The 26,232-nt window shown below is 45.7% G+C and overlaps 1 protein-coding gene across 1 annotated transcript in view; it reads right to left on the reverse strand.

The window, feature by feature from the left end:
• Window positions 1-508: 508 nt before the first annotated feature.
• The window catches only part of IFT22 (intraflagellar transport 22), a 37,441-nt gene continuing 11,717 nt past the window's right edge, over window positions 509-26,232 (reverse strand). Inside the window, exons 2-5 of the mRNA XM_077294429.1 lie at window positions 23,437-23,519; window positions 16,714-16,800; window positions 15,481-15,683; window positions 509-2,070 (exon numbers count right to left, since the gene is read on the reverse strand). Coding sequence (XP_077150544.1) covers window positions 1,922-2,070; window positions 15,481-15,683; window positions 16,714-16,800; window positions 23,437-23,519 — 522 coding nt within the window. The 3' untranslated portion in view covers window positions 509-1,921. The remainder of the gene's footprint in view (window positions 2,071-15,480; window positions 15,684-16,713; window positions 16,801-23,436; window positions 23,520-26,232) is intronic.

Consider the following 26,232-nt stretch of genomic DNA (forward strand, 5'->3'; position numbering starts at 1 on the left):
GAAGACTTCATTAATAAATTGTATGAATCATTGTTGAACCGCATGGATGCAGTCCTTCAAGCTGATGGAAGTCACACAAAATATTAAATATGACTCTAATAGCACCACAACTTCTTTCACCAATGTTATGCAACATATATTTGTATTTTAAGTTAATTATTTGTTTGAATACCACATTACTTTCTGTGGGCGACAAAACTTTTGTCTTGCCAAAATCTGAACATTCTGTGTCCATTAACTGATCAATATTTCTGCATTGATGCCAATTTATTTTCTTAACCTAAACCACATTTCAGAGGGATTCAGCTTTCAAAAGAATAATTTATACAACCAATGGATGAATTTAACGGCAGGTTATAAGCTTTTATTTAAATAACATGGATAAGCGACATAACTTCTGTCAGGGAGTGTAATGGTTTATGATATACTGTAGTTGGGACTAGATGTGTCGAAATTTGTCAGACATAGACAAATATATGCTTAACACAACACAAAATCTCACCAAGATAAATATATATATTCTTTATTTTTCCAGAGTAACTAGAGGACTTCTTGCCCAAGTTAGCAGACTATGCCACATGACTGGGCACATACTGGCAATAAGTTGTGATATGGCTATGCAATATGGCTATGATTTCAGGGTGGGTTGAGTCTTAAAGCATGGATAGTTTTAAAACAACAAACGGATGTATACTCCAGCACCCGGCGGGGATCTCTGGAAGATCAGCTGTCTAGAAGAGCACTTCATCCGGGAAACACTAGACCGCATCAACCAATGTTTCTCTGAAGACCACTCATATAAACATTTGTAGTCATTAATTTAAAGGGAACCTGTTACCAAGTTTGACTGATATGAGATACCGCCACCACCTTTCAGGCCTGAAAAAATGCTGTATATCTGTCCCCAACCCGACCTCAAAGATAAAAAAAATACCTTTTATTATACTCACCTGAGGGGCTGTCCAGTCTGAGGGGTGAGGCTGGTCCCTGTCCAGCACCTCCCTTCTTTTTGTGATGCCATCCTCCTGCTTGCTTTGTATGGAAGATGCGTCCCTACGTCATCCACAGTGTCCCTGGCATCGCGCTCCTGCACAGGCGACCTTTTCTCATTGACGGCAGGACAAAGTACTGTAGTGAGGAGGTGCCGGCAAAGGTCAAAGAGCTCTGGCACATGCGCACTGCAGTACTGACAGGGCAGAGAAGTCCGCCTGCGCAGGAGCACGATGCCGGAGAGACTGTGTATATGACGTAGGGACGCGTCATCCACATGAAGCAAGAAAAAGGACAGCATCACAAAAAGAAGAGAGACAACAGACCAAGACCAGTGACACCCCCTCGGACCGGACAGCCCTCCAGGAGAGTACAATAAAAGTTATTTTTCTTATCTTAACAGATCGGACTGGGGGCAGATATACAGAATTATAGAATGCTGCATATCAGGCTTGAAAGGTGGTGGCTGTATATCATAATGGTCAAACCTGGTGATAGGTTTGCTTTAATTCCAGCTAAAGTGATTCTGTTGACTTTCAAGTGAATCAGCCATCGCTTCCAGCCTGTGCTGGATCCACAAGGGTGCTGGAAGGCGAGTATGCATCCATTTATTGTTTTAAAACCATCCATGCCTTTAAAAAAAAACATTTCAGCGTTAGACAACCCATTTACTGGTAACTGTCTAGTCACAAAATATTATTATTATTTTTTTTAATTAATAGTGGCAAAAGGACGGGAGTATAAATAGGACGTGGATATATAACACTGAGTATAAAATATTTTTATATTTCCAACTATTGCATGTTCTATCTTAGTAATCTCAGTGACTATCTTTTTGCTATGCTTACTGGAGCATCCGCTCTTTAAGTCTGTCTCTGAATAAGGAAACTCATCAGTTACTGAATACAGCTTCATGCGTCATTATGTAATGCTATGTGATAATAGACATTTCTTCCTGGTCTCTGCTCTCCGACAATGAGCTGATGACACCTCGGAGATATTTTACGAATTCCATCCTTGCGTCCTCAGGGTCTTCCTCTAGGTTGGAATGTACCAATGTTAATTTGGCTAATGCTGGGGCTGTAAAGAAAAACAGACACAATTCCTGTCATTATGAAGGACAAAGAATACAAGATTAAAAAGGTCAAAAAGGATCAATGACTTCCAACAGTATTCAATAGTAGGAAAATGGAGGAGCGGGGCTACAGCATGTAGTGACCTCAGGATTTTCCTGTGTAAAAATGACATAAAATGCTCTATGAAGGGGTTATTGACAGGATAGGTGATGAATGTCCACTGATGGGTCCCCCTTGATAACAAGAATGGCAGTCCCATTTCCACCAGTACAATGCATGCGGATAAGTTGCAGTGAAACCTGATACACATAAAGGAAGCAAAAATCGGAGTAGGTTTGAAGAAAGCTGAAGATTTTCAAGTCCACAGAATGACCCATATGTGACGGATTGTTTTAGGTTCGGGCATGGATATCATCCATTGAAAGGCTATGTTCACATACAGCGTTTTTTTTTTTTGTAGCTTTTCTTTATGCAAATACAAAGCTGCTTTTTACAGTACAGCAAAAACTACTTGAGAATTTAGAAATCTGCAGAATTTCAATTTTTTCAGCATTTTTTAAGTGTTTTTTCTCACCCAAAGAAAATGATAAAAAGCAAAAAGTGGTGCAAATCCGCAGGCTGTGCTGCGTTTTTGGTAATTATATTATTATTATTGTATATTACATGTGAAGATAAAACTAACTTTATTAAACATGTACTGTAGAGAAATCACACGTGACTCACATTCGAAAAAATACTGCAAAAGTGTAACAAAACCTGCATATTTAAAGCAAAGAGAGCAGGTTTTGGAAGCAGGAAAAACGCTGCGTGTGAACATCGTCTAACACATCTGGATTCTAATGCAGATGTTAGGACAGTCTATATGTGTGTCTTTACTCTTAGAGAATCGGTTTCCATAACACCTCTGGTTTTATTGTGTATACAGGTCATAACACTTTGTACAAAAAACACGCAAAATACAGTGTATACAAGGTCATAGATACAGGAGATTTTTTTTTATTTGCAACTATAGGCGAGATCTGTTATAAAATTTTATTTCCCTAGTTGGGCACAGTTATCCCTACATTAGAATTAGTGCTGCGATCGGCTTGTTCAAGGCATTGCTGGGGATAACAGTCCATTGTGACTAATTAAATCTACAAAACGAGTTATAACAAAAGCGATTGTATATTATGGGATGATGCAATGAGGACTCATTAAGGTGTTTGCCATCTTCTACTTTAAGAAGCAATGTAGGCAGAATAACAAGTCATTTCGTCACTCTATATTATGCAGTAACCTTATTTAACCCTATTCCATAGACTGTTCACGTGATTAATACCAATAAAACCAAGTAGAAATTGCACTGTAGAGCCTGACAGGCCAGTTCTGCAGCGTAACAAGCTTCCTGGTGCTAGACTGCCATCTTGTGTTAGCAAGCACAACAAGTACGAGCATGGCTCAGTTCTGGAAGAAACATGGTTCCCACCTTTAAGGCTCCATACAGACGTCCAGTGTTCAATAAATTAGTTCTAGATGTGAACGTCACTGAGAGATCTTATACAGATTATGGTCTGTGGGGCTATTTGGATTCTGGAGACGTGTGTTCTTTTGTTGTTGTTGTTTTTTTTTTTTTTATCAGCGACACAGATGAAAGTCACCAAAACAAGCCTACGTGTCTGTGAAAATCATGGACAGCACATAGATGGCATCAGCGTACAATGCATCATTTTATTTTTTTGTTTATTTTTTTTTTAGCCCACATTCAGTATTTGGTCAGTATTTGTAAACCAGCACCAGGAGTGGGTGATAAATGCAGAAGTGGTGCATATGTTTCTATTATACTTTTCCTCTATTTGGTCCACTCCTGGTTTTGACTTACAAATACTGATGTAAAATACTGACCAAATACTGATAGACCACGTTTAAGCGAAGTGTAAAAAAAAAAAAAAAAATCATCGATGCAACATTGATAGTAATAACTGACATACTGACAAAACACTGATGAAATTTGGACCATATTTTGCCTACGTGAAAAATCATTGACATCTTAATAAGGCCCAACTGTAATTATAAGCAGAGGTAATGAATGTTGTCACCATGAGAGGACTACTGCAATTAGGGCAGGTGCAGATGGCCATACGTTCCCTCATCCGAGAGAATCCGGACGATTATGCGAATGACACGGATTAAACTCTGACCAGAGTGTGAGCCTAGTATGATCCGATTCTCTGAGATAAGGAGAAGATGGAGAAGTTTCCCCATTATCTCCTTTCGGTCAGTGATATAGGGTCAATCTGCAGGTTTAGGCCATGTTCAGTATTCGGTCAGTATTTTACATCGGTATTTCTAAGCCAAAATCAGGAGTGGGACAATCAGAGGAAAAGTATAACAGAAACAGGTCACCACTTCTGAATTTATCACCCACTCCTGGTTTGGGCTTACAAATACTGATGGAAAATACTGACCGAATACTGAAAGAGGCCTAATCGCGTTAGGGAGGTGACTGTCATGAATCCCAATGGCTAGGGATAGCACAGGACAAGCAAAGTACAAATATATTACGGACGAGCTCTAGGGTGATGGAACCTGGGCTGACCGCTGCCCTACGCCTGACAAACGCAACTAGAGATAGCCAGGGAGCGTGCCTACGTTGGTTCTAGACGCCACGCACCAGCCTAAGAGCTAACTAGCACTGCAGAGAAAATAAAGACCTCACTTGCCTCCAGCGGAATGAACCCCAAAAGATATAGTTGCCCCCCACATGTATTGACGGTGAAATGAGAGGAAGGCACACACATAGAGATGATATATATAGTTTTAGCAAATTGAGGCCCGCTGTAAACTAGAAAGCAGAACGATACAAAAGGGGACTGAGCGGTCAGCAAAAAACCCTAATCAAAAAAACCATCCTGAGATTACAAGAACCCATGTGCCAACTCATGGCACATGGGGAGAACCTCAGTCCACTAGAGCTACCAGCTAGCATAGAGACATAATAAGCAAGCTGGACAAAAAACCAAACAACTGAAAATCAGCACTTAGCTTATCCTGAAAGATCTGGGAGCAGGTAGGCAGGAACCAAACAGAGCACATCTGAATACATTGATAGCCGGCAAGGGAAATGACAGAAAGGCCAGGTAAAATAGGAAACACCCAGCCACTGATGGACAGGTGGAAACCAAAGGCCGCAACCCACCAAAGTCACCCAGTACCAGCAGTAACCACCAGAGGGAGCCCACAAACAGAATCCACAACAGTACCCCCCCCTTGAGGAGGGGTCACCGAACCCTCACGAGAACCCCCAGGGCGATCAGGGTGAGCTCTATGGAAGGCGCGGACCAAATCAGTCGCATGAACATCGGAGGCGACCACCCAGGAATTATCCTCCTGACCATAACCCTTCCACTTAACCAAATACTGGAGTTTGCGTCTGGAAACACGAGAATCCAAGATCTTCTCAACAACATACTCCAATTCTCCCTCCACCAGCACCGGAGCAGGAGGCTCAACTGAAGGAACAACGGGCACCTCATACCTCCGCAACAACGACCGATGGAACACATTATGAATAGCAAACGATGCTGGGAGATCCAAACGAAAAGATACAGGGTTAAGAATCTCCGAGATCCTATAAGGACCGATGAACCGAGGCTTGAACTTAGGAGAAGAGACCTTCATAGGGACAAAACGAGAAGACAACCACACCAAATCCCCAACAAGAAGTCGGGGACCCACGCGGCGACGGCGATTAGCAAACTGCTGAGTCTTCTCCTGAGATAACTTCAAATTGTCCATCACCTGATTCCAAATCTGATGTAGCCTGTCCACCACTACGTCCACTCCAGGACAATCCGAAGGCTCCACCTGACCAGAGGAAAAACGAGGATGAAACCCCGAATTACAAAAAAAAGGAGAGACCAACGTGGCCGAACTAGCCCGATTATTAAGAGCAAATTCGGCCAGTGGCAAAAAAGCAACCCAGTCATCTTGATCAGCAGAAACAAAACACCTCAAATAAGTTTCCAAGGTCTGATTAGTTCGCTCCGTCTGGCCATTCGTCTGAGGATGGAATGCAGACGAGAAAGACAAATCAATGCCCATCTTGGCACAAAACGTCCGCCAAAATCTAGACACAAACTGGGATCCCCTGTCAGAAACGATATTCTCCGGAATCCCATGCAAACGAACCACGTTCTGAAAAAATAAAGGGACCAACTCAGAGGAGGAAGGCAACTTAGGCAAGGGCACCAAATGAACCATCTTAGAAAAGCGGTCACACACAACCCAGATAACGGACATTTTCTGTGAAACCGGGAGATCAGAAATAAAATCCATGGAAATGTGCGTCCAAAGCCTCTTCGGGATGGGCAAGGATAACAACAACCCACTGGCCCGAGAACAGCAAGGCTTAGCTCGAGCACATACTTCACAAGACTGCACAAAGGTACGCACATCCCTAGACAAGGAAGGCCACCAAAAAGACCTGGCCACCAAGTCTCTAGTACCAAATATTCCAGGATGACCAGCCAACACAGAAGAATGGACCTCGGAGATGACTCTACTGGTCCAATCATCCGGAACAAACAGTCTTTCTGGTGGACAACGATCCGGTTTATCCACCTGAAACTCCTGCAATGCACGTCGCAAGTCTGGGGATACGGCGGACAATATTACCCCATCCCTAAGGATACCAGTAGGCCCAGAGTCTCCAGGAGAGTCAGGCACAAAACTCCTGGAAAGAGCATCTGCCTTCACATTCTTTGAACCTGGCAGGTATGAAACCACGAAATTGAAACGAGAAAAAAAACAACGACCAACGAGCCTGTCTAGGATTCAAACGCCTGGCAGACTCAAGGTAAATGAGATTCTTGTGATCAGTCAAGACCACCACACGATGTTTAGCACCCTCAAGCCAATGACGCCACTCCTCAAATGCCCACTTCATGGCCAAAAGCTCCCGATTACCCACATCATAATTGCGCTCGGCGGGCGAGAATTTTCTAGAGAAGAATGCACATGGCTTCATCACCGAGCCATTAGAACTTCTCTGTGACAAAACCGCCCCCGCTCCAATCTCGGAAGCATCAACCTCAACCTGAAAAGGAAGTGAAACATCTGGTTGACACAACACAGGAGCAGAAGAAAACCGGCGCTTAAGTTCCTGAAAGGCCTCCACGGCCGCAGGAGACCAATCAGCAACATCAGCACCCTTTTTAGTCAAATCAGTCAAAGGTTTAACAATACTGGAAAAATTAGCAATGAACCGACGATAAAAATTAGCAAACCCCAAGAACTTCTGAAGGCTCTTAACAGATGTAGGTTGTGTCCAGTCACAAATCGCCTGAACCTTGACGGGATCCATCTCAATAGTAGAAGGAGAAAAAATGTACCCCAAAAAAGAAATCTTCTGGACTCCGAAGAGACACTTTGAGCCCTTCACAAACAGAGAATTGGCCCGCAGAACCTGAAACACCTTCCTGACCTGTAGAACATGAGACTCCCAGTCATCAGAAAACACCAAAATATCATCCAAATACACAATCATAAACTTATCCAGATATTGACGGAAAATATTGTGCATAAAGGACTGAAAGACTGACGGAGCATTGGAGAGTCCAAAAGGCATTACCAAATACTCAAAATGGCCATCAGGCGTATTAAATGCGGTTTTCCACTCATCACCCTGTTTTATCCGCACCAGATTATACGCACCGCGAAGATCTATCTTAGTGAACCACCTAGCCCCCTTAATGCGAGCAAACAAATCAGTCAATAATGGCAATGGATACTGATACTTGACTGTAATCTTATTCAGAAGGCGATAATCTATACAAGGCCTCAGGGAACCATCTTTTTTTGCCACAAAAAAAAAACCTGCTCCCAGAGGGGACGAAGATGGACGAATATGTCCCTTTTCCAAGGACTCCTTAATATAATTCCGCATAGCAGTATGCTCTCCAGCGGAATGAACCCCAAAAGATATAGTTGCCCCCCACATGTATTGACGGTGAAATGAGAGGAAGGCACACACATAGAGATGATATATATAGTTTTAGCAAATTGAGGCCCGCTGTAAACTAGAAAGCAGAACGATACAAAAGGGGACTGAGCGGTCAGCAAAAAACCCTAATCAAAAAAACCATCCTGAGATTACAAGAACCCATGTGCCAACTCATGGCACATGGGGAGAACCTCAGTCCACTAGAGCTACCAGCTAGCATAGAGACATAATAAGCAAGCTGGACAAAAAACCAAACAACTGAAAATCAGCACTTAGCTTATCCTGAAAGATCTGGGAGCAGGTAGGCAGGAACCAAACAGAGCACATCTGAATACATTGATAGCCGGCAAGGGAAATGACAGAAAGGCCAGGTAAAATAGGAAACACCCAGCCACTGATGGACAGGTGGAAACCAAAGGCCGCAACCCACCAAAGTCACCCAGTACCAGCAGTAACCACCAGAGGGAGCCCACAAACAGAATCCACAACAGGTGACCAGCCTTTGTACTGAAAGCGTGGTTCCTGGGAGACACTGGACTCTTTCCTCCAGAGAGCCAATCCACCAGATAGGTTCACATTAATGCAGCAGGAGCTTTGGTTGTCACTGTCAATAATCCTTATGGAAATGATCGTGCACAGCACACATGCTAATCCGACCGATGAGAGTTATATTTTACTGAAAATTGATCACAAGATTCTTCAGCTTTCCTTGATTAATCTCTTGTACCTGGACCTAGACTTTCTGGCTTTACTGTCACCGGCCGCATCTGCTGAGAACAGAGAAGTACTTCATTTGCACATAAGGTCGGATGGCATAGACGGGTCAGTGGCAATTAAAGGGATTGTTCAATAATAGCTACTTCTCCAGCGCTTTAGTGCTCATCACGGAATAAAAACATTTGATAATGACTTCCCGAACCGGCGCTGTTCCAGAGATGTCCGTGCGGGGATGCCGAGCTGTCACGTGCAGAGGTCCACATCACCGACATTGCAGGAAATGCAGCGGTCTGGGAGTATCAAGCGTTATGACTGGCGCTAAGTCAGAAAGTCTTCTTCAGGGACCAACGAACTGTTCTCTTTGGGACATAGCACCACCTCCAGGACTCTATACTGGAAATATAATAGCGGCACGTGCGATGTTCATTTTGTATATAGTAAAAATATACTGGGCACAGTCATCAAAACTGGGTAATCCTTAGGCCGAGCAAACGTTGACGAGTCAGTCTTCAGACGCCCGTGCTCATCAGTCCGATCTCAGAATGCAGACTGGCCGAGCGTCTCGACAGCTACATATATTTCTATGAGGCTGCCACACATGATTGAGGAGATGCGCGGTCAGTCCGTACATTGGGATTCAGGATCGGACGTGTGATAGAGCCCGCAGGCCTCTTTGAGATGTATTTTTCATGTAGGCAAAAAAATGGTACCGGGGTCATCATACGTTCATTTTTAACATCAGTGTTTTTGGAAAGCTTCTATACTTTGCAATGTTAGACAAGGACAGAACATGGATGCATGTGTTTTCACAGATTCATAGACTTGCATTGGCCCTTGTCATCTGTGGTGCCGGAAAAAACGGACAAGTCTCTGTAAGTTTTGCACAGACACGCGGTCTGTAAAAAACCATGGACATGTGAACAGTCCCATAGACTATAATGAGTGCGTGTTCTCTCCGTGAAAAGCTCCTATAGAACACTTATGTGCACAATGGACGTGTGAATGAGGCCTTAATCTGTGATAAATGTAAGTGGGTCACGCCGTTTGATAAATCTGTCTGGTCTACATTTACACCACCTATACGTTGGCTTACTTTGTGACAGAAATGTGGCCACAGTTTGAGCACAGTCCGTTGCGTGTTACACCACGCCGGCCTTATCACATAACCCAAGCCCACGTGCAGGGAGACCACAGACCCAACGCAGACAAGTTGTAGGAAGTGTCTAAATCACATCAAATAGGGTACAAGTAATGAAAGACAGTTCTGGGGCCGTAAACTACACCCTGCAAAACCGCTAACAGCTCGTCAGTAGATAGGAGATTGGTACAGGGGATTACACCAGCCTTCTGCAGGGTTTAAGCAGCAGCACTGGATGGCACAGCTCCGACAAGGACTATCTGGGCCTTCAAGGGGTGGTCCTACCTCCAAGACCCTATCCAATATGCAGCAGATGTGATCACAATAGCATGATGCAGGGAACTGCAGTAGCTTAGGGATCCATGGTTACTCATATCACTCACATAGCGACAGTTAGTTGTTGTGACCATGGATACCTAAACTACTGCAATCCCCTGCACATTGGGTAAGTGATATCATTAATCAGAAGAACTATACTACATTTCTAATTGGAGGTATTTGCTAATATTACTATTATTACACCTACTACATACTGGGATAGGACTTTGGAGATGGGAATACCCCTTAAAGTCTGTACAGTTCTTGTCTTTCCTCAGTAAGCGCTCCACCATCCCTCGCTTCTCCTCTTGTGTGACAGCTGTAGCATCCAACCAGGGGCCTGCATCAGCCATAACAGCCATCAGACAAGGCAGAAGTGAGGGGTTGTGGAGCGCTTACAGCAGGGGGTCAAGAGCATTGCAGCCATACCCTAGTCAGCACTTCCTAGAGAGGTACTCACTAGTTTACAACTTTATTTTCACATTTTTGCTGCTGCTAAAATCCTTTTTTTCTGTTTTGGTAAAAATATATACACATCATCTTTTGTTACTATTACTCATTGCTTAGTGCCTATATAGCACACAACAGTCAGCTCTGCTGCAGCGGACACAACACAGTCAGCTCTGCTGCAGCGGACACAACACAGCCAGCTCTGCTGCAGCGGACACAACACAGTCAGCTCTGCTGCACCGGACACAACACAGCCAGCTCTGCTGCAGCGGACACAACACAGCCAGCTCTGCTGCAGCGGACACAACACAGTCAGCTCTGCTGCAGCGGACACAACACAGTCAGCTCTGCTGCACCGGACACAACACAGCCAGCTCTGCTGCAGCGGACACAACACAGCCAGCTCTGCTGCACCGGACACAACACAGTCAGCTCTGCTGCAGCGGACACAACACAGTCAGCTCTGCTGCACCGGACACAACACAGCCAGCTCTGCTGCAGCGGACACAACACAGCCAGCTCTGCTGCAGCGGACACAACACAGCCAGCACTGCTGCAGCGGACACAACACAGCCAGCTCTGCTGCAGCGGACACAACACAGCCAGCACTGCTGCAGCAGACACAACACAGTCAGCTCTGCTGCAGCGGACACAACACAGCCAGCTCTGCTGCAGCGGACACAACACAGCCAGCTCTGCTGCAGCGGACACAGCACAGTCAGCTCTGCTGCAGCGGACACAACACAGCCAGCTCTGCTGCAGCGGACACAACACAGCCAGCACTGCTGCAGCGGACACAACACAGCCAGCACTGCTGCAGCAGACACAACACAGTCAGCTCTGCTGCAGCGGACACAACACAGCCAGCTCTGCTGCAGCGGACACAACACAGTCAGCTCTGCTGCAGCGGACACAGCACAGTCAGCTCTGCTGCAGCGGACACAACACAGCCAGCTCTGCTGCAGCGGACACAACACAGCCGGGTCTGCTGCAGCGGTCACAACACAGTCGGCTCTGCTGCAGCGGTCACAACACAGTCGGCTCTGCTGCAGCGGACACAACACAGCCAGCTCTGCTGCACCGGACACAACACAGTCAGCTCTGCTGCAGCGGAGACAACACAGCCAGCACTGCTGCAGCGGACACAACACAGCCAGCACTGCTGCAGCGGACACAACACAGCCAGCACTACTGCAGCAGACACAACACAGTCAGCTCTGCTGCAGCGGACACAACACAGCCAGCTCTGCTGCAGCGGACACAACACAGCCAGCTCTGCTGCAGCAGACACAACACAGCCGGCTCTGCTGCAGCGGACACAACACAGCCAGCACTGCTGCAGCAGACACAACACAGCCGGCTCTGCTGCAGCGGACACAACACAGCCAGCTCTGCTGCACCGGACACAACACAGTCAGCTCTGCTGCAGCGGAGACAACACAGCCAGCACTGCTGCAGCGGACACAACACAGCCAGCACTGCTGCAGCGGACACAACACAGCCAGCACTACTGCAGCAGACACAACACAGTCAGCTCTGCTGCAGCGGACACAACACAGCCAGCTCTGCTGCAGCGGACACAACACAGCCAGCTCTGCTGCAGCAGACACAACACAGCCGGCTCTGCTGCAGCGGACACAACACAGCCAGCACTGCTGCAGCAGACACAACACAGCCGGCTCTGCTGCAGCGGACACAACACAGCCGGCTCTGCTGCAGCGGACACAACACAGCCAGCACTGCTGCAGCGGACACAACACAGCCGGCTCTGCTGCAGCGGACACAACACAGCCAGCTCTGCTGCAGTGGACACAACACAGCCAGCACTGCTGCAGCGGACACAACACAGCCGGCTCTGCTGCAGCGGACACAACACAGCCGGCTCTGCTGCAGCGGACACAACACAGCCGGCTCTGCTGCAGCGGACACAACACAGCCGGCTCTGCTGCAGCGGACACAACAGTCAGCTCAGATTGGACAACACCCTTCTGGCTGCAAATGGATTTAAAATTAGAGAAAATGTGGAGGTAGATGCAATAATTGAAGTAATGAGCTGGTGCTGCTTGGTCTGTGTATGTGATGTAGTCATGGGGCTGTATGCCCAAACAGAATCTGATGACATCCCATGGACAGGAGAACGCTATAGACCCATGTGACTGATTGACATGATATACTGTAATCACAGCAAGATGGTAACCGGGGAGTTAAGTTGACATGACAACACGCCAGAAGACGGAGAGGCAGACACACATATTTATTCTATTTCTCATTCTTCTTATTGGGGGACACAGTAACCGTGAGATAGTCTGCTGCCACCTGGAGGCGGACACTATTAATGCAACTAATTGTAAATGGTCTCCTCCCCAGCAGACTATACCTTGCCTGCTAGCACCAGGCTCCTCAGCATTTCAGGGTCAGTTGGAGGCATTTGAAGTCTGAGTCTCACACCTATTTTAGGCCTTTAGACGCCAGGTTAGGCTTGAACCTTTTCTCTCTTTTTTCAGATTTTTCTTTCTCTGGAACAAAGCGTTTGAGTGTTCAGCTCCCTCCTTTCGCCTGAGCGTTACTGAGGAGATTGCTCTCCCTACTTTAGGTGCTTTGCCTCTCGTCTCCCTCAGAGGTTCTCACATAGGGGGATGTAGCCTGGCAGCTCTGGCGGTCTCTCAAACGTCCGGATGCCTTAGGCTCGTCCCGGTATGCTCTGGCAGCGGTCTGACCGGCTCTAGGGTGATTACACCAGACATTAGCGAGGCTTGTAGGGCAGGTGCCAGTGCTCCCCTTCAGGGCTTCCTGGGCAGTTCCTCACCAGGTGCCGACCTTGCAGCTCTGTAAAGCAGCCACTTGCTCATCAGTGCGTGGTTTTTGTAAGTTTTACAGGGTCCACACCTATGGCTTCAGCAGATGTAATCTGAGGAGGAAGATACTGCAGGCAGCCATTGCTCAGGCAACAGTGGCTACCGTTCTCTCGTAACTGTATAATGCTTAAGTTATTCCCACCCCAGGGACAGATTTTTGAGGTCCCACGGTTACTGTGTCCCCCAATAAGGTGAACAAGAAATGAGGATTTTTACTCTACTGTAAACTCACTTTCTGGTAGTCTTCATTGGGGGACTCAGCTCCCGCCCTTAGATGCCCGGTTGGGCATGCATTATTTTTCTTCTTGTGCTTTAATTCCTTTGGCTTTCCCTCACTGCTTTTTAACTGAACTGAGCAGCCTGGTGCTAGCAGGCAAGGTATAGTCGGCCGGAGAGGATTTTCAATTAGTTGCAGTAATAGCGTCATCCTCCAGGTGGCAGCAGACTATTGCTTACTCTGTCTCCCAATGAAGACTTCGAGAAAGATTTTACAGGGAGAAAAAGTACGGACTCCATATAACTAAGAACATTATTCCCACTGCCTCTCCATTTGTAAGAAAATGCCTAAGTTGATTACCTTGGCTTATCTATGGACTCATCACACTTCCCACCCCCTAACAAATGTCCTCCTGTAGTATTCTCTAAATGTTGTGCTTGTTTCTTATTAATCTATTCGTAATCTGCCTGAAGAAGGAGCCAACGTACTCTGAAAGCTGCAAACATATTTTCTGGTTAGCCAATAAAGGTATCACTCCTAGGATACTTCTGTCATCACTGGGCAGAAAAATATTCACATCGATTTTTCTGGCTAACACGGTACCACAATACAATTTGTTATTGTACAACAGGGAGAAAAAAAATCCTTATTTTACAAAGTTGAAGAGAAGGATGGAAGGAGAATAAGGGAGAGGAGAAGTCAACGTGGACAAAGCTATGATTAAACAGGTGAACTACCTATAGCTCGGAGCAGTTCTGCAGGGCAGACAACAAATGGACCGTCCTCTACATGACCTGTGAGGTGTCACTGAGGGGACACAGTCTTTGTAGAAGTCACAGGGCATCCAAATTTCCAACTTTTGCACTTAGGAAAAGGTGTATTCATACATGTGCCCAAGAGAGGAGGAATACACCATACCAAAAAACATCAATGAATCCCAAATACTTGTACTGTAGAGTGTATAAGTCCCTGTAATATAATATTTGTGATGTTTTGGGTCTTGCTTTGTTCTCACTTGCCACGACGTTAGAGGAGAGAGTATGGCGCACTAGCATAGGAAGCCAAGAATCAGTGGAAATGGCGCCGGAGCGGGTGCAGGGGAAGGAGTCTCTGTGTGTGGATGACGCTTAGAAGCTATATGTGCCATCGACACCGAGAACAAAGTCACAAATACATGCAGGGCGACAGACCAGCGGCCATTGCCACCGCTTCCTGATTTCCATTGCTGGTGCGCCTCCCTCTCTTCTACCCAACATTGTGACAAGTGAGGCTAAGGCTTGGGAAAGCCAAACGTCACACGTATGATGGCACAGGACCCTATGCGCTGTGCAGTATAAGTTGTCATTCATTGATATGGCTTTGTATGGAGTGCGCTTCCACTATTGGAGCAATGTTAAAGCCTCTGTTGCAGATTCCAAAAAAAGCTAATAAAGTGCAACATTCGTCACTAATTTTACTAGTGAAAAGATTGGCACTATAAAAGATATCCAATGGACCCCATTACAGACAATACAGTCCGTCAGGCGCCATTGACATCCATCTGGTGGTGACATTACTTTTATTTTTCTGATCCTACAACACAGATTTGCACATGCCCTAACCCCTGGTGATCAGATGATACAGGCAGGAAAAGCTGGCCATATGCGGGTATAATACAACGGCCATTGGGATGGCATGAATCTGCCACATCAGGAGACATGCTGACATGGCGGCCCACCAATCTAATATACACTTACATAGCTCGGGTTTTTCGTCTTGATTCCCTGATCCGGGCTTGAGATGTGCTATCAGGAGACTCTGCTTGTCTAGCAGTCGTTGCTGCTGGATGAAGTTATTGTGCCATATTTCAATCTCTTTCAGGTGACTTGGAATATCTGAATTAAATACTATAATGACCCCGTGGGAATCTTTCATTAAAGCAGGCCAGCAGCTTTCAAACCTACCAACAGAAAAGACAAAATCATAAAAAGCATCCTTGCGTAAAAGTGCCTTGTGTGTGTTTCTGGACAATTCACAGCTGACATCAACCCCAACTACCATTAACCCAATTACCAACGAATCAGGGCAATCGGCAAGAGCGAAGGTGAAGCACTAGAAACAGAGGATCTCATGTAATGTTCAAATTCTGGGGTGGCTGCAGGCTTGTATCTTTAGGCCAGGAAGGGTCCAATAACAATGGACCTTCCCAGCCTCATAATGTCAGCTCACAGCTGTCTGCTTTATCTTTGCTGGTTACCAACAGTATGGGGGACAGCACAAAATTTTTCTAATTCACTTATTAGGCTAATACATGTACAGTAAACTAAACGCAAGGCACTAGCTATACATCTCATGGATATCTATTTATCATTTGTTTACCTCATATCTAACTATCCATCTCTATCTTTGCCACATATAAATCTTTAATTTCTATTGTCCATTCAATTCCGGTATGTGTCACATGGACGGGTCACATGTATGTCATCCATGGGCAGTACATATTGTAATCCATCTGATCTTTAATTAAAAGCTGTGGTGCCAATCTTAGCTGGCCTTCTTCTGGTTTTTGACCACCATTGGACAGCATTTCCTCTGCTGGCACATGACCACAACTGTGTCTGTGAAGAAAGCTAGATGAATGCTTATTTCAATAGGTAAGCCGTCCGCCTACTGTCACAGCCAAAGCATAGACATAGAAGGGTTTAGGTATACAACTTAGCCCCCTTCAAACACGGCACTGGTATGTGCTGACCTAAGAAACACCGTCAGATGTCCGTCACAACCAAGAGAGGACCTGGTCAGACCTCAGCTTGCAGATGAAGAACAGGGCACCTTTCAGATGTAAAGTATATTAGTAAGCCACACAATTTACTAATTTAAGATTATGCAAATATATTATTTTAGCTGGACATTTCTCCCTGTAGAATCTATCTGCATCTATTTGCATTATCCTGTGATCTGTTCAGACAGAAGTAGTAAAAGACAATTACTTATGATCGCCGCCACAGTCCCAAAGTTCAACTTCACATCCAGGTCCTTTGTTTCCATTTACATTTGGACATTCAAACTCCAGTATCCTGTATAAAATAAGAAAGAAATCAGTAAAATCTGGATTGGAAACACGTCAAATCACATATTTAGTTAAAAAAAAAGGGAGTTTCATTCTCCTAGTAAAAAGTCCATTATCTTACGGTCGGTTCTTACAGTCAGTGGAGTTTACAGTTTACAATGAGGTTTATTAAACTGCACATCTGCGGGACACAATAACAACGTGTCTACATGTATTATATAAGGCTCAGCTCCACTACGTTCGCTCAGAGAATGCTGAACATATGCAGGCTATAAAACCCAGATGATCGGAAAGTAGACATTTAATGTTACTCCCCGCAGCAGTGGCCTGCCCCAGCGATCCATATTTATTGAAGAATGTCTTACTAAAATGCAACAGCAGCACAAGAATGAAGGAAAACAAACACACACTGGATCATCTCCCCTTGTGCGCCCATCAACACCTCCGACCCTTCAAGGCTTGAACTTCACAAGATCTCGGAATGTGCTATCTGGCACCAAGATGTGAGCGGCAGATCTTGTAAGTGGTGTCAGACTTGTTTTCCAGCACATCCCACAGGGGCTCGCTTGGATTGGGATCTGGGGAATTTGGAGGCCCCTTGAATTCTTTATTTTCCTCAAATGATTCCTAAACATATTTTGCAACGTGCATCATCCTGTTGTGGTGGTCCCTGCTATGAGGGGATTCCCATACCATGAAAGGGTGCATTGCATCTGCAACATACATAGCAAGCAGCGCTGGTTTGCTGTCGACATGATGTCAGCAGCGCAGGCAATGTCAGACATGGGGAGCAGTGGAAGAGACTCAGTGCTGGACCCAGGAAGGGTGTGTGGAGCTCAGTTTTGTTTGCTTTTTTAATTATAACTTATTGCACTCTGAGCCTAAAATTTTCTAAAATTTTAATCCTGCCCTTTGACACTAGACCTGTGTCAATGTAGATTAACCACTTATTCACTGCATATTACTACAGTACATTTTTCTCTGTCGATGTGCGTACCTTAGATCCTGTCTTTTAGGTCTGTTGTATATGCACTATTAAGAGGAGTTTATCATGGATATATAAATAAATAAATATATATATATATATATATATATATATATATATATATATATATATATATATATATATATATATATATATATATATATAAAGTCACAAACACAGTGCTACTTGATACGTTTGAATGCTCTACTCTCTAGTCTATGTAAGTTGCTCTCAATAGCTTTGATCAATCTCCCTAATGGTATATAAACACCATGACTAAATATCTTTTAACATCACAATTTAGGTTTCAAATTCCTGCTAAATTTTCTCTTCTGAGAACATTTTCTTCTGTATTTATTTTCAAAAGAAAAAAAAACCCCACAAATACCAAGACCCCCAAATAATGTGCTTTAAAGGGAATCTGTCAGTAGGATCAACCCTTCTTAGCATCTATATGGGTATGCAGGTCATAGCTAGCTGATTATTCCAGGGAAATGCACATTTTTCTTATATTTAAATGAACTGTTAAAGGGAACTGTCATGTGAAAAAAATGCAATGGGGTTAATCTGCAGGTTAAAAGCGTTCTGAACCTGCCTGAAGCCGGCACAACTGCCCAGCGCTACTGGGAAGAAATTAATTTTAATCCCCCGGCAGCATTTGGCATTCAGTCACGGGGCGGTATCGTCGCAGGTTCAGTCACCGCTGTGTGTACAGAGAATGTCGGCTGTAACTGCACTCCTGGCAATGACTGACAGACGGTCCTATTGCTCTAATGCTGAGCGAGGTGTCAGTCTGTGTTGCGGTTACAGCTAGCACTATCTGTACACAGAGCGGTGACTGAACCCATGCCGATATCACCCTTATGACTAAATGCTGAACCATAATAATGATGTTAATTTCCTCCCAGCAGTGGGGGTCTAAGTATCGGTGCTAGGCAGGCTCAGAACGCTCTTAACCTGTAGGTTAATCCAACATCTGCAGGTGAATAGAGTTTTTCACGTGACAAGTTTTGTGGGCAAAACACTAAGCTGCATGAGATTCTGCCTCCAGAGCTCATTTTAAATGAAAAGGGGGCTTTATCTGTTGAGACATGTAATGACTGACAGCCTGATCTCCAGATTTCACTGCAGAGCTGTGTGTGATTATAACACAGTACAGCAGCACTGAACTTTGTCTCATTACAAACACATTTGCAGCTGTAGTCATCTCCTGCTTCAGCTTCCATCTGACAGGCAGCCAGTGGGAGGGTGGGGATGAAGGGGCATTACAGCAGAGCTGACAGCTCTGTGACGGGACAATTGTAAATTTGTAATGAGACACAGTTCACCAGTTGGACTGGTGAGGGATTATAATACGAGTCAACAGATGGTAAACTATATTTTTATTAAATGGCAACACACAAGGAAAAGGGCTTGTATGTATGTCAGGAAATCTGGGTATGAACATTTGAAACATTTCCAATGTTGTTGAACCGAAGACATTAAAGAATAGGGGTGCAGTTCTGCAGTCATGTAAATCACTTATTCTCTTCCATAAGGCTAGGTTCACATTACGTTTACAGCAGCCTGTTCAACACATACGGTAACGGGCTGCTGTAAACATAAGTGCCGGTATGCCATCGCGCTAGGGCAGATAGAGCTAGCAGATGCTCTATCTGCGCTAGCAGTGACGGACCCGGAAACGCTGCAGCCCGCGTCCCAGGGTCCGTCACTCAATGACGGCACATCCCTGGGACGCGGGCTGCAGCTAGTGATGCGTCCGACATTGGAGTCAATGGCGGCATTAAACAGACTACGTTACATCGTGTTATGCCACAGTGTAACGTAGTCCGTCTAACGGACGCCAGACACGCAGTGTGAACCCAGCCTAACAGAATCTATTGCAGAGTGCACAAGGATTTGGTAAGAAAATTATCTCTCGTCTGGAAGAAAGAAACTGCTTTCTGGTGCCACTAGCTACTAGAGTAGGTGCAAACTGATTCACAGACTTTGGTCCATCGGCAAAGTCAGTAATCTGTGGCTACTGGATGGGAGCACTGAGAACCTCCTCTTACCTGGAGGCATCTGCAGCTCTTCTTTTGATTACCCAGGCTGGTGCCACATCGCCGTTGCTGTGTGATGTACAGTACTACAGACCAAAAGTTTGGACACACCTTCTCATTTAAAGATTTTTCTGTATTTTAATGACTATGAAAATTGTACATTCACACTGAAGGCATCAAAACTATGAATTAACACATGTGGAATTATATAATTAACAAAAAAGCGTGAAACAACTGAAACTATGTCTTATATACTAGGTTCTTCAAAGTAGCCACCTTTTGCTTTGATGACTGCTTTGCACACTCTTGGCATTTTCTTGATGAGCTTCAAGACGTAGTCACCGGGAATGGTCTTCCAACAATCTTGAAGGAGTTCCCAGAGATGCTTAGCACTTGTTGGCCCTTTTGCCTTCACTGTGCGGTCCAGCTCACCCCAAACCATCTCGATTGGGTTCAAGTCTGGGGACTGTGGAGGCCAGGTCATCTGGCGTAGCACCCTATCACTCTCCTTCTTGGTCAAATAGCCCTTACACAGCCTGGAGGTGTGTTTGGGGTCATTGTCCTGTTGAAAAATAAATGATGGTCCAACTAAACGCAAACCGGATGGAACAGCATGCCGCTGCAAGATGCTGTGGTAGCCATGCTGGTTCAGTATGCCTTCAATTTTGAATAAATCCCCAACAGTGTCACCAGCAAAGCACCCCCACACCATCACACCTCCTCCTCCATGCTTCACGGTGGGAACCAGGCATGTAAAGTCCATCTGTTCACCTTTTTCTGCGTCGCACAAAGACACGGTGGTTGGAACCAAAGATCTCAAATTTGGACTCATCGGACCAAAGCACAGATTTCCACTGGTCTATTGTCCATTCCTTGTGTTCTTTAGCCCAAACAAGTCTCTTCTGCTTGTTGCCTGTCCTTAGCAGTGGTTTCCTAGCAGCTATTTTACCATGAAGGCCTGCTGCACAAAGTCTCCTCTTAACAGTTGTTGTAGAGATGTGTCAGCTGCTAGAACTGTGTGTGGCATTGACCTGGTCTCTAATCTGAGCTGCTGTTAACCTGCGATTTCTGAGGCTGGTGACTCGGATAAACTTATCCTCAGAAGCAGAGGTGACTCTTGGTTTTCTTTTCCTGGGGCAGTCCTCATGTGAGCCAGTGTCTTTGTAGCGCTTGATGGTTTTTGCCACTGCACTTGGGGACACTTTCAAAGTTTTCCCAATTTTTCGGACTGACTGACCTTCATTTTTTGAAGTAATGATGGCCACTCGTTTTTCTTTACTTAGCTGCTTTTTTCTTGCCATAATACAATTTATAACAGTCTATTCAGTAGGACTATCAGCTGTGTATCCTCCAGACCTCTGCTCAACACAACTGATGGTCCCAAACCCATTTATAAGGAAAGAAATCCCACTTATTAAACCTGACAGGGCACACCTGTGAAGTGAAAACCATTTCCGGTGACTACCTCTTGAAGCTCATCAAGAGAATGCCAAGAGTGTGCAAAGCAGTCATCAAAGTAAAAGGTGGCTACTTTGAAGAACCTAGAATATAAGGCATATTTTCAGTTGTTTCACATTTTTTGTTAAGTATAAATTCCACATGTGTTAATTCATAGTTTTGATGCCTTCAGTGTGAATGTACAATTTTCATAGTCATGAAAATACAGAAAAATCTTAAAATGAGAAGGTGTGTCCAAACTTTTGGTCTGTACTGTTCCTGTGATGTTATGCCAGGTTGGTCAATCAAAAAAAGGGCCGCAGATTTATTAGGTACAAGGCGATTCTTAGGGCTCCTGTCTAGCAGCCACATACTACTGACATGGCCAATGGTGTATGTCCAATAAATCGATCTGCACCAGCACTAAAACCGACCCTATAAGAAAGAGGGCTTGTCCCCTTACAGGAGCGGGATTCTAAGTGGATAATCTAAGATTGTCTGGGGAGAAACTCCCTACAACAGCTGGATTTACAAGAGCTGCATCAAGGACATCTCACCCACACGACCAGAAAGGCAACCAGTCATGTTTTAAAAGGTTGGGTTAATAGGTTAATGTTTTGATGGGCAGACACTGTCTTCCAGAGTAGCCATCAACAGGTTTCACTGAAGAAAACAGTTACTTTCTATGTGTTGCAGAGCTATCATCCATGTATGCGTCCAGGGAACATTTCTTGTAAGACTCCAAGCAGTAGCTGGATCTCCACAACCCACACACAAAAATCAACACAGGTTGTTCCAAAACATCTGGCTTCTTGACTTGGTAATGCATGACAGTTATGTTTTCTGACATTGCACACAGTAAACCTGGATCTCCGCACTAGGGCTCGCCCACACCGCCGTATACATCGGACGAGTGCTAGCCGATGTTTTATCCAATAGCACGCACACCAATGCTAATCAATGGGGCAGTGCTGATGACTGATTTTTTCCACTGACAGAATCGGGCATGCTGTGATTTCACTTAGAAATCGGATGAGACTCATCAATTCAAGTCTATGGGTGCATCCAATGTCCATGGACTCACACAATGGAACAAATTGAGGAATTTGGTTCTCCATCTTCTCCTTACAATGAGCCATGAGTCACATCTCTCATCAAAGATTCATCAGTGTCATTAGCATAATCAATCCAAGGAGAACATCTACAGCCGTGTGACTCCGGCCTTAATAAAAGAGTTGGACTCTTAGGCTGGAGTCACACTGCCGTACAATAAGGCCGAATGATATGCGCTAAAACATTACATGGCACTTGGCCCAGTGTTACTCTATGGGGCAGATAACATCTGCGATTTTCTCACTAGAAATAGGCCCGATGTTATTGCATCAGGAGTGCGGTGAAATGATCATCTGTGTATCCTTAGTGGTGCTAACAGGAGCAGTGGACATGTGTCACACCATTTGCGCTTTCCAACATACCGCTCATTGGCTTAGCCGGCGGGGCAGGGGGATTTGAATCCCGCGCCGCTCATTGGCTCAGCCGGAGGCAGCTCAGCCAATGAGCTGTGCCGTGCGGCTTTGATAGATTCAAATCTCCCGCCAAAGCCACGCGGCATTGCTCATTGGCTGAGCGCCCCTGGCACTCAGCCAATGAGCGGTGCGGGATTCAAATTGGGATTTGAATCACCCGCCAAAACTGCACGGCCATGGGCGGTTCAGCCAATGCCATTGGCTGAGCTGCTGCCGGTTGAGCCAATGAGTGTCGCGGGATTCAAATCTCACGCCAAAGCCGCGCCACACCGCTCAGCCAATGAGATCATCTACCAAAGTAGAAGACTCCACGTCAACTTCCCAACACCTGCAATTATAGCAGTAATAGGGGTGGGAACCAAATGCCATCTTTGAAATCTTGAAGGGCCAAGAGTCCTCATGATCAGGAGTTCAAGGGGTTCTCGATTATTTTGATATTGTTGACCTATCCTCGTCACAACTCATGGTCTGGTAAGATGTAAGCAGAATGTGGAGCCAGAACAGCACAGCTCCGTACAATAGTGGTCATCTCCCAGGGACTGCAGATCAGATACTATTCAAGTGATCATTGCTATAATCTACCGCTATGTAGAAGGTTCTGGTGGTACAATGGCATCACGTCCTGCAGACTACAACATGGGTTGATACATTACCTTACACCTTGGGTTGGATTGTATTCTCCCCCAATATTTTCTGTTGCATCAGCTAAAAAGTTTGCCAAAGTCGTTTTTCCACACTGCAAAAAAAACAAACAAAATAAAAACATTAAAAAATGACAGAATCCTTATGACAGCAAAATCATAAAAGGGTGACACCATGATGAAATATGGCACTCCCTGTTAGTGATGGGAAGGTAATAAAACCTTTTGTCGGGTCTTTTGGCGGATGGATGTCATCAAGACTGGGTCCACAGTAAAGCTCAGTTCACGTGTCCGCCTTAGGAACAGTCAACTGGAAATCAAGTCCAAAACAGATTTGTTTGCCAAGTCATGTAAACAGGAGCAGAGGGACCCCAAAGGTTATTATAGGGTCTGTTCAGTTCTGTTATGTGTCCGTTTTTAGATTGGAAAATTCCTGACACCAAACACAGATAGACCCCAAAATAATCAGGGACGGCCTCAGCTTCAGCTAGCAAGAAAATCTGATTTGGTTCAGATTTCCGTTTGTCTGATACTAGCGAGGAACTTACCCTAAGGCCGGGTTCAGATCGGCATACTTCACAGTCCATACATGGACCACACTGCCCAGTCTGACTGCTATTAACCCCTTCATGACCCAGCCTCTTTTGACCTTAATGACCTATGGGGCATTAGGGCCGTCATTGTTATGGGGGAGCACTGGGGGACACATTATGGGGCATTAGGGCCATCATTGTTATGGGGGAGCACTGGGTCACATTATGGGAGTAGTAGGGCCGTCATTGTTATGGGGGAGCACTGGGGGACACATTATGGGGGCATTAGGGCTGTCATTCTTATGGGGGAGCACTGGGGGACACATTATGGGGGCAGTAGGGCCATTATTGTTATGGGGGAGCACTGGGGACACATTATGGGGGTAGTAGGGCAGTCATTGTTATGGGGGAGCACTGGGGGACACATTATGGGGGCAGTAGGGCCATTATTGTTATGGGGGAGCACTGGGGACACATTATGGGGGTAGTAGGGCAGTCATTGTTATGGGGGAGCACTGGGGGACACATTATGGGGGCATTAGGGCCGTCATTGTTATGGGGGAGCACGGGGGGACACATAATGGGGGTAGTAGGGCCGTCATTGTTATGGGGGAGCACTGGGGGACACATTATGGGGGCAGTAGGGCCGTTATTGTTATGGGGGAGCACTGGGGGACACATTATGGGGGCAGTAGGGCCGTCATTGTTATGGGGGAGCACGGGGGGACACATTATGGGGGCAGTAAGGCCGTCATTGTTATGGGGAGCACTGGGGGACACATTATGGGGCATTAGAGCTGTCATTGTTATGGGGGAGCACTGGGGGACACATTATGGGGGCATTAGGGCTGTCATTCTTATGGGGGAGCACTGGGGGACACATTATGGGGGCAGTAGGGCCATTATTGTTATGGGGGAGCACTGGGGACACATTATGGGGGTAGTAGGGCAGTCATTGTTATGGGGGAGCACTGGGGGACACATTATGGGGGCATTAGGGCCGTCATTGTTATGGGGGAGCACGGGGGGACACATAATGGGGGTAGTAGGGCCGTCATTGCTATGGGGGAGCACTGGGGGACACATTATGGGGGCAGTAGGGCCGTTATTGTTATGGGGGAGCACTGGGGGACACATTATGGGGGCAGTAGGGCCGTCATTGTTATGGGGGAGCACGGGGGGACACATTATGGGGGCAGTAAGGCCGTCATTGTTATGGGGAGCACTGGGGGACACATTATGGGGCATTAGAGCTGTCATTGTTATGGGGGAGCACTGGGGGACCCATTATGGGGGCAGTGGGGCCGTCATTGTTAAGGGGGAGCACTGGGGGACATATTATGGGGGTAGTAGGGCCGTCATTGTTATGGGGGAGCACTGGGGGACACATTATGGAGGCAGTAGGGCTGTCATTGTTTTGGGGGAGTACTGGGGGACACATTATGGGGCATTAGATCTGTCATTGTTATGGGGGAGCACTGGGGGACACATTATGGGGGCAGTAGGGCCATCATTGTTATGGGGGAGCACTGGGGGAAAAAATTATGGAGGCAGTAGGGCCGTCATTGTTATGGGGGAGCACTGGGGGACACATTATGGGGGCAGTAGGGCCGTCATTGTTATGAGGGCACACTGGGGGACACATTATGGGGGCAGTAGGGCTGTCATTGTTATGGGGGAGCACTGGGGGACACATTATGGGGGCAGTAGGGCTGTCTGTTATGAACTATACTTTTGGGCTCCCTCTTGTGGTCACTCGCGGTATGGCTCTTGGATACTCTTTCCCCAGGTTGGTAGTCACCTGGTTCGTTAAGACTCTGGGTGTTTCTATTTAAACTTCCTGGAGTCTTAGTCCATTGCCTGGCATCCATGTAATCAGTCCTTGTCTGGTTGCTCTTGTCTACTGGTCCTGATTTTTGCAACATAAGCTAAGTCCTGCTTTCTTGTTTTTTGTTTATTTGTATTATTTTGTTTTTTGTCCAGCTTGTTCATAATGTGATTCCTGATTTTGCTGGAAGCTCTTAGGGGGCTGATATTCTCCCCCATACCGTTAGTCGGTACGGGGGTTCTTGGATATTCAGCGTGGATATTTTTTGTAGGGTTTTTCGCTGACCACATAAGTCCGCTTTCTATATTTCTGCTATTATTTAGTGGGCCTCTCTTTGCTGAATCTAGTTCATACTTACGTTTGTCCTTTCCTCTTACCTCACCGTTATTATTTGTTGGGGGCCTGTATCTACTTTGGGGTACCTTTCTCTGGAGGCAAGTGAGGTCT

This window comes from Ranitomeya variabilis, chromosome 3 (assembly GCF_051348905.1).
Source record: "Ranitomeya variabilis isolate aRanVar5 chromosome 3, aRanVar5.hap1, whole genome shotgun sequence".
In the NCBI taxonomy this organism is placed as follows: Eukaryota; Metazoa; Chordata; class Amphibia; order Anura; family Dendrobatidae; genus Ranitomeya; species Ranitomeya variabilis.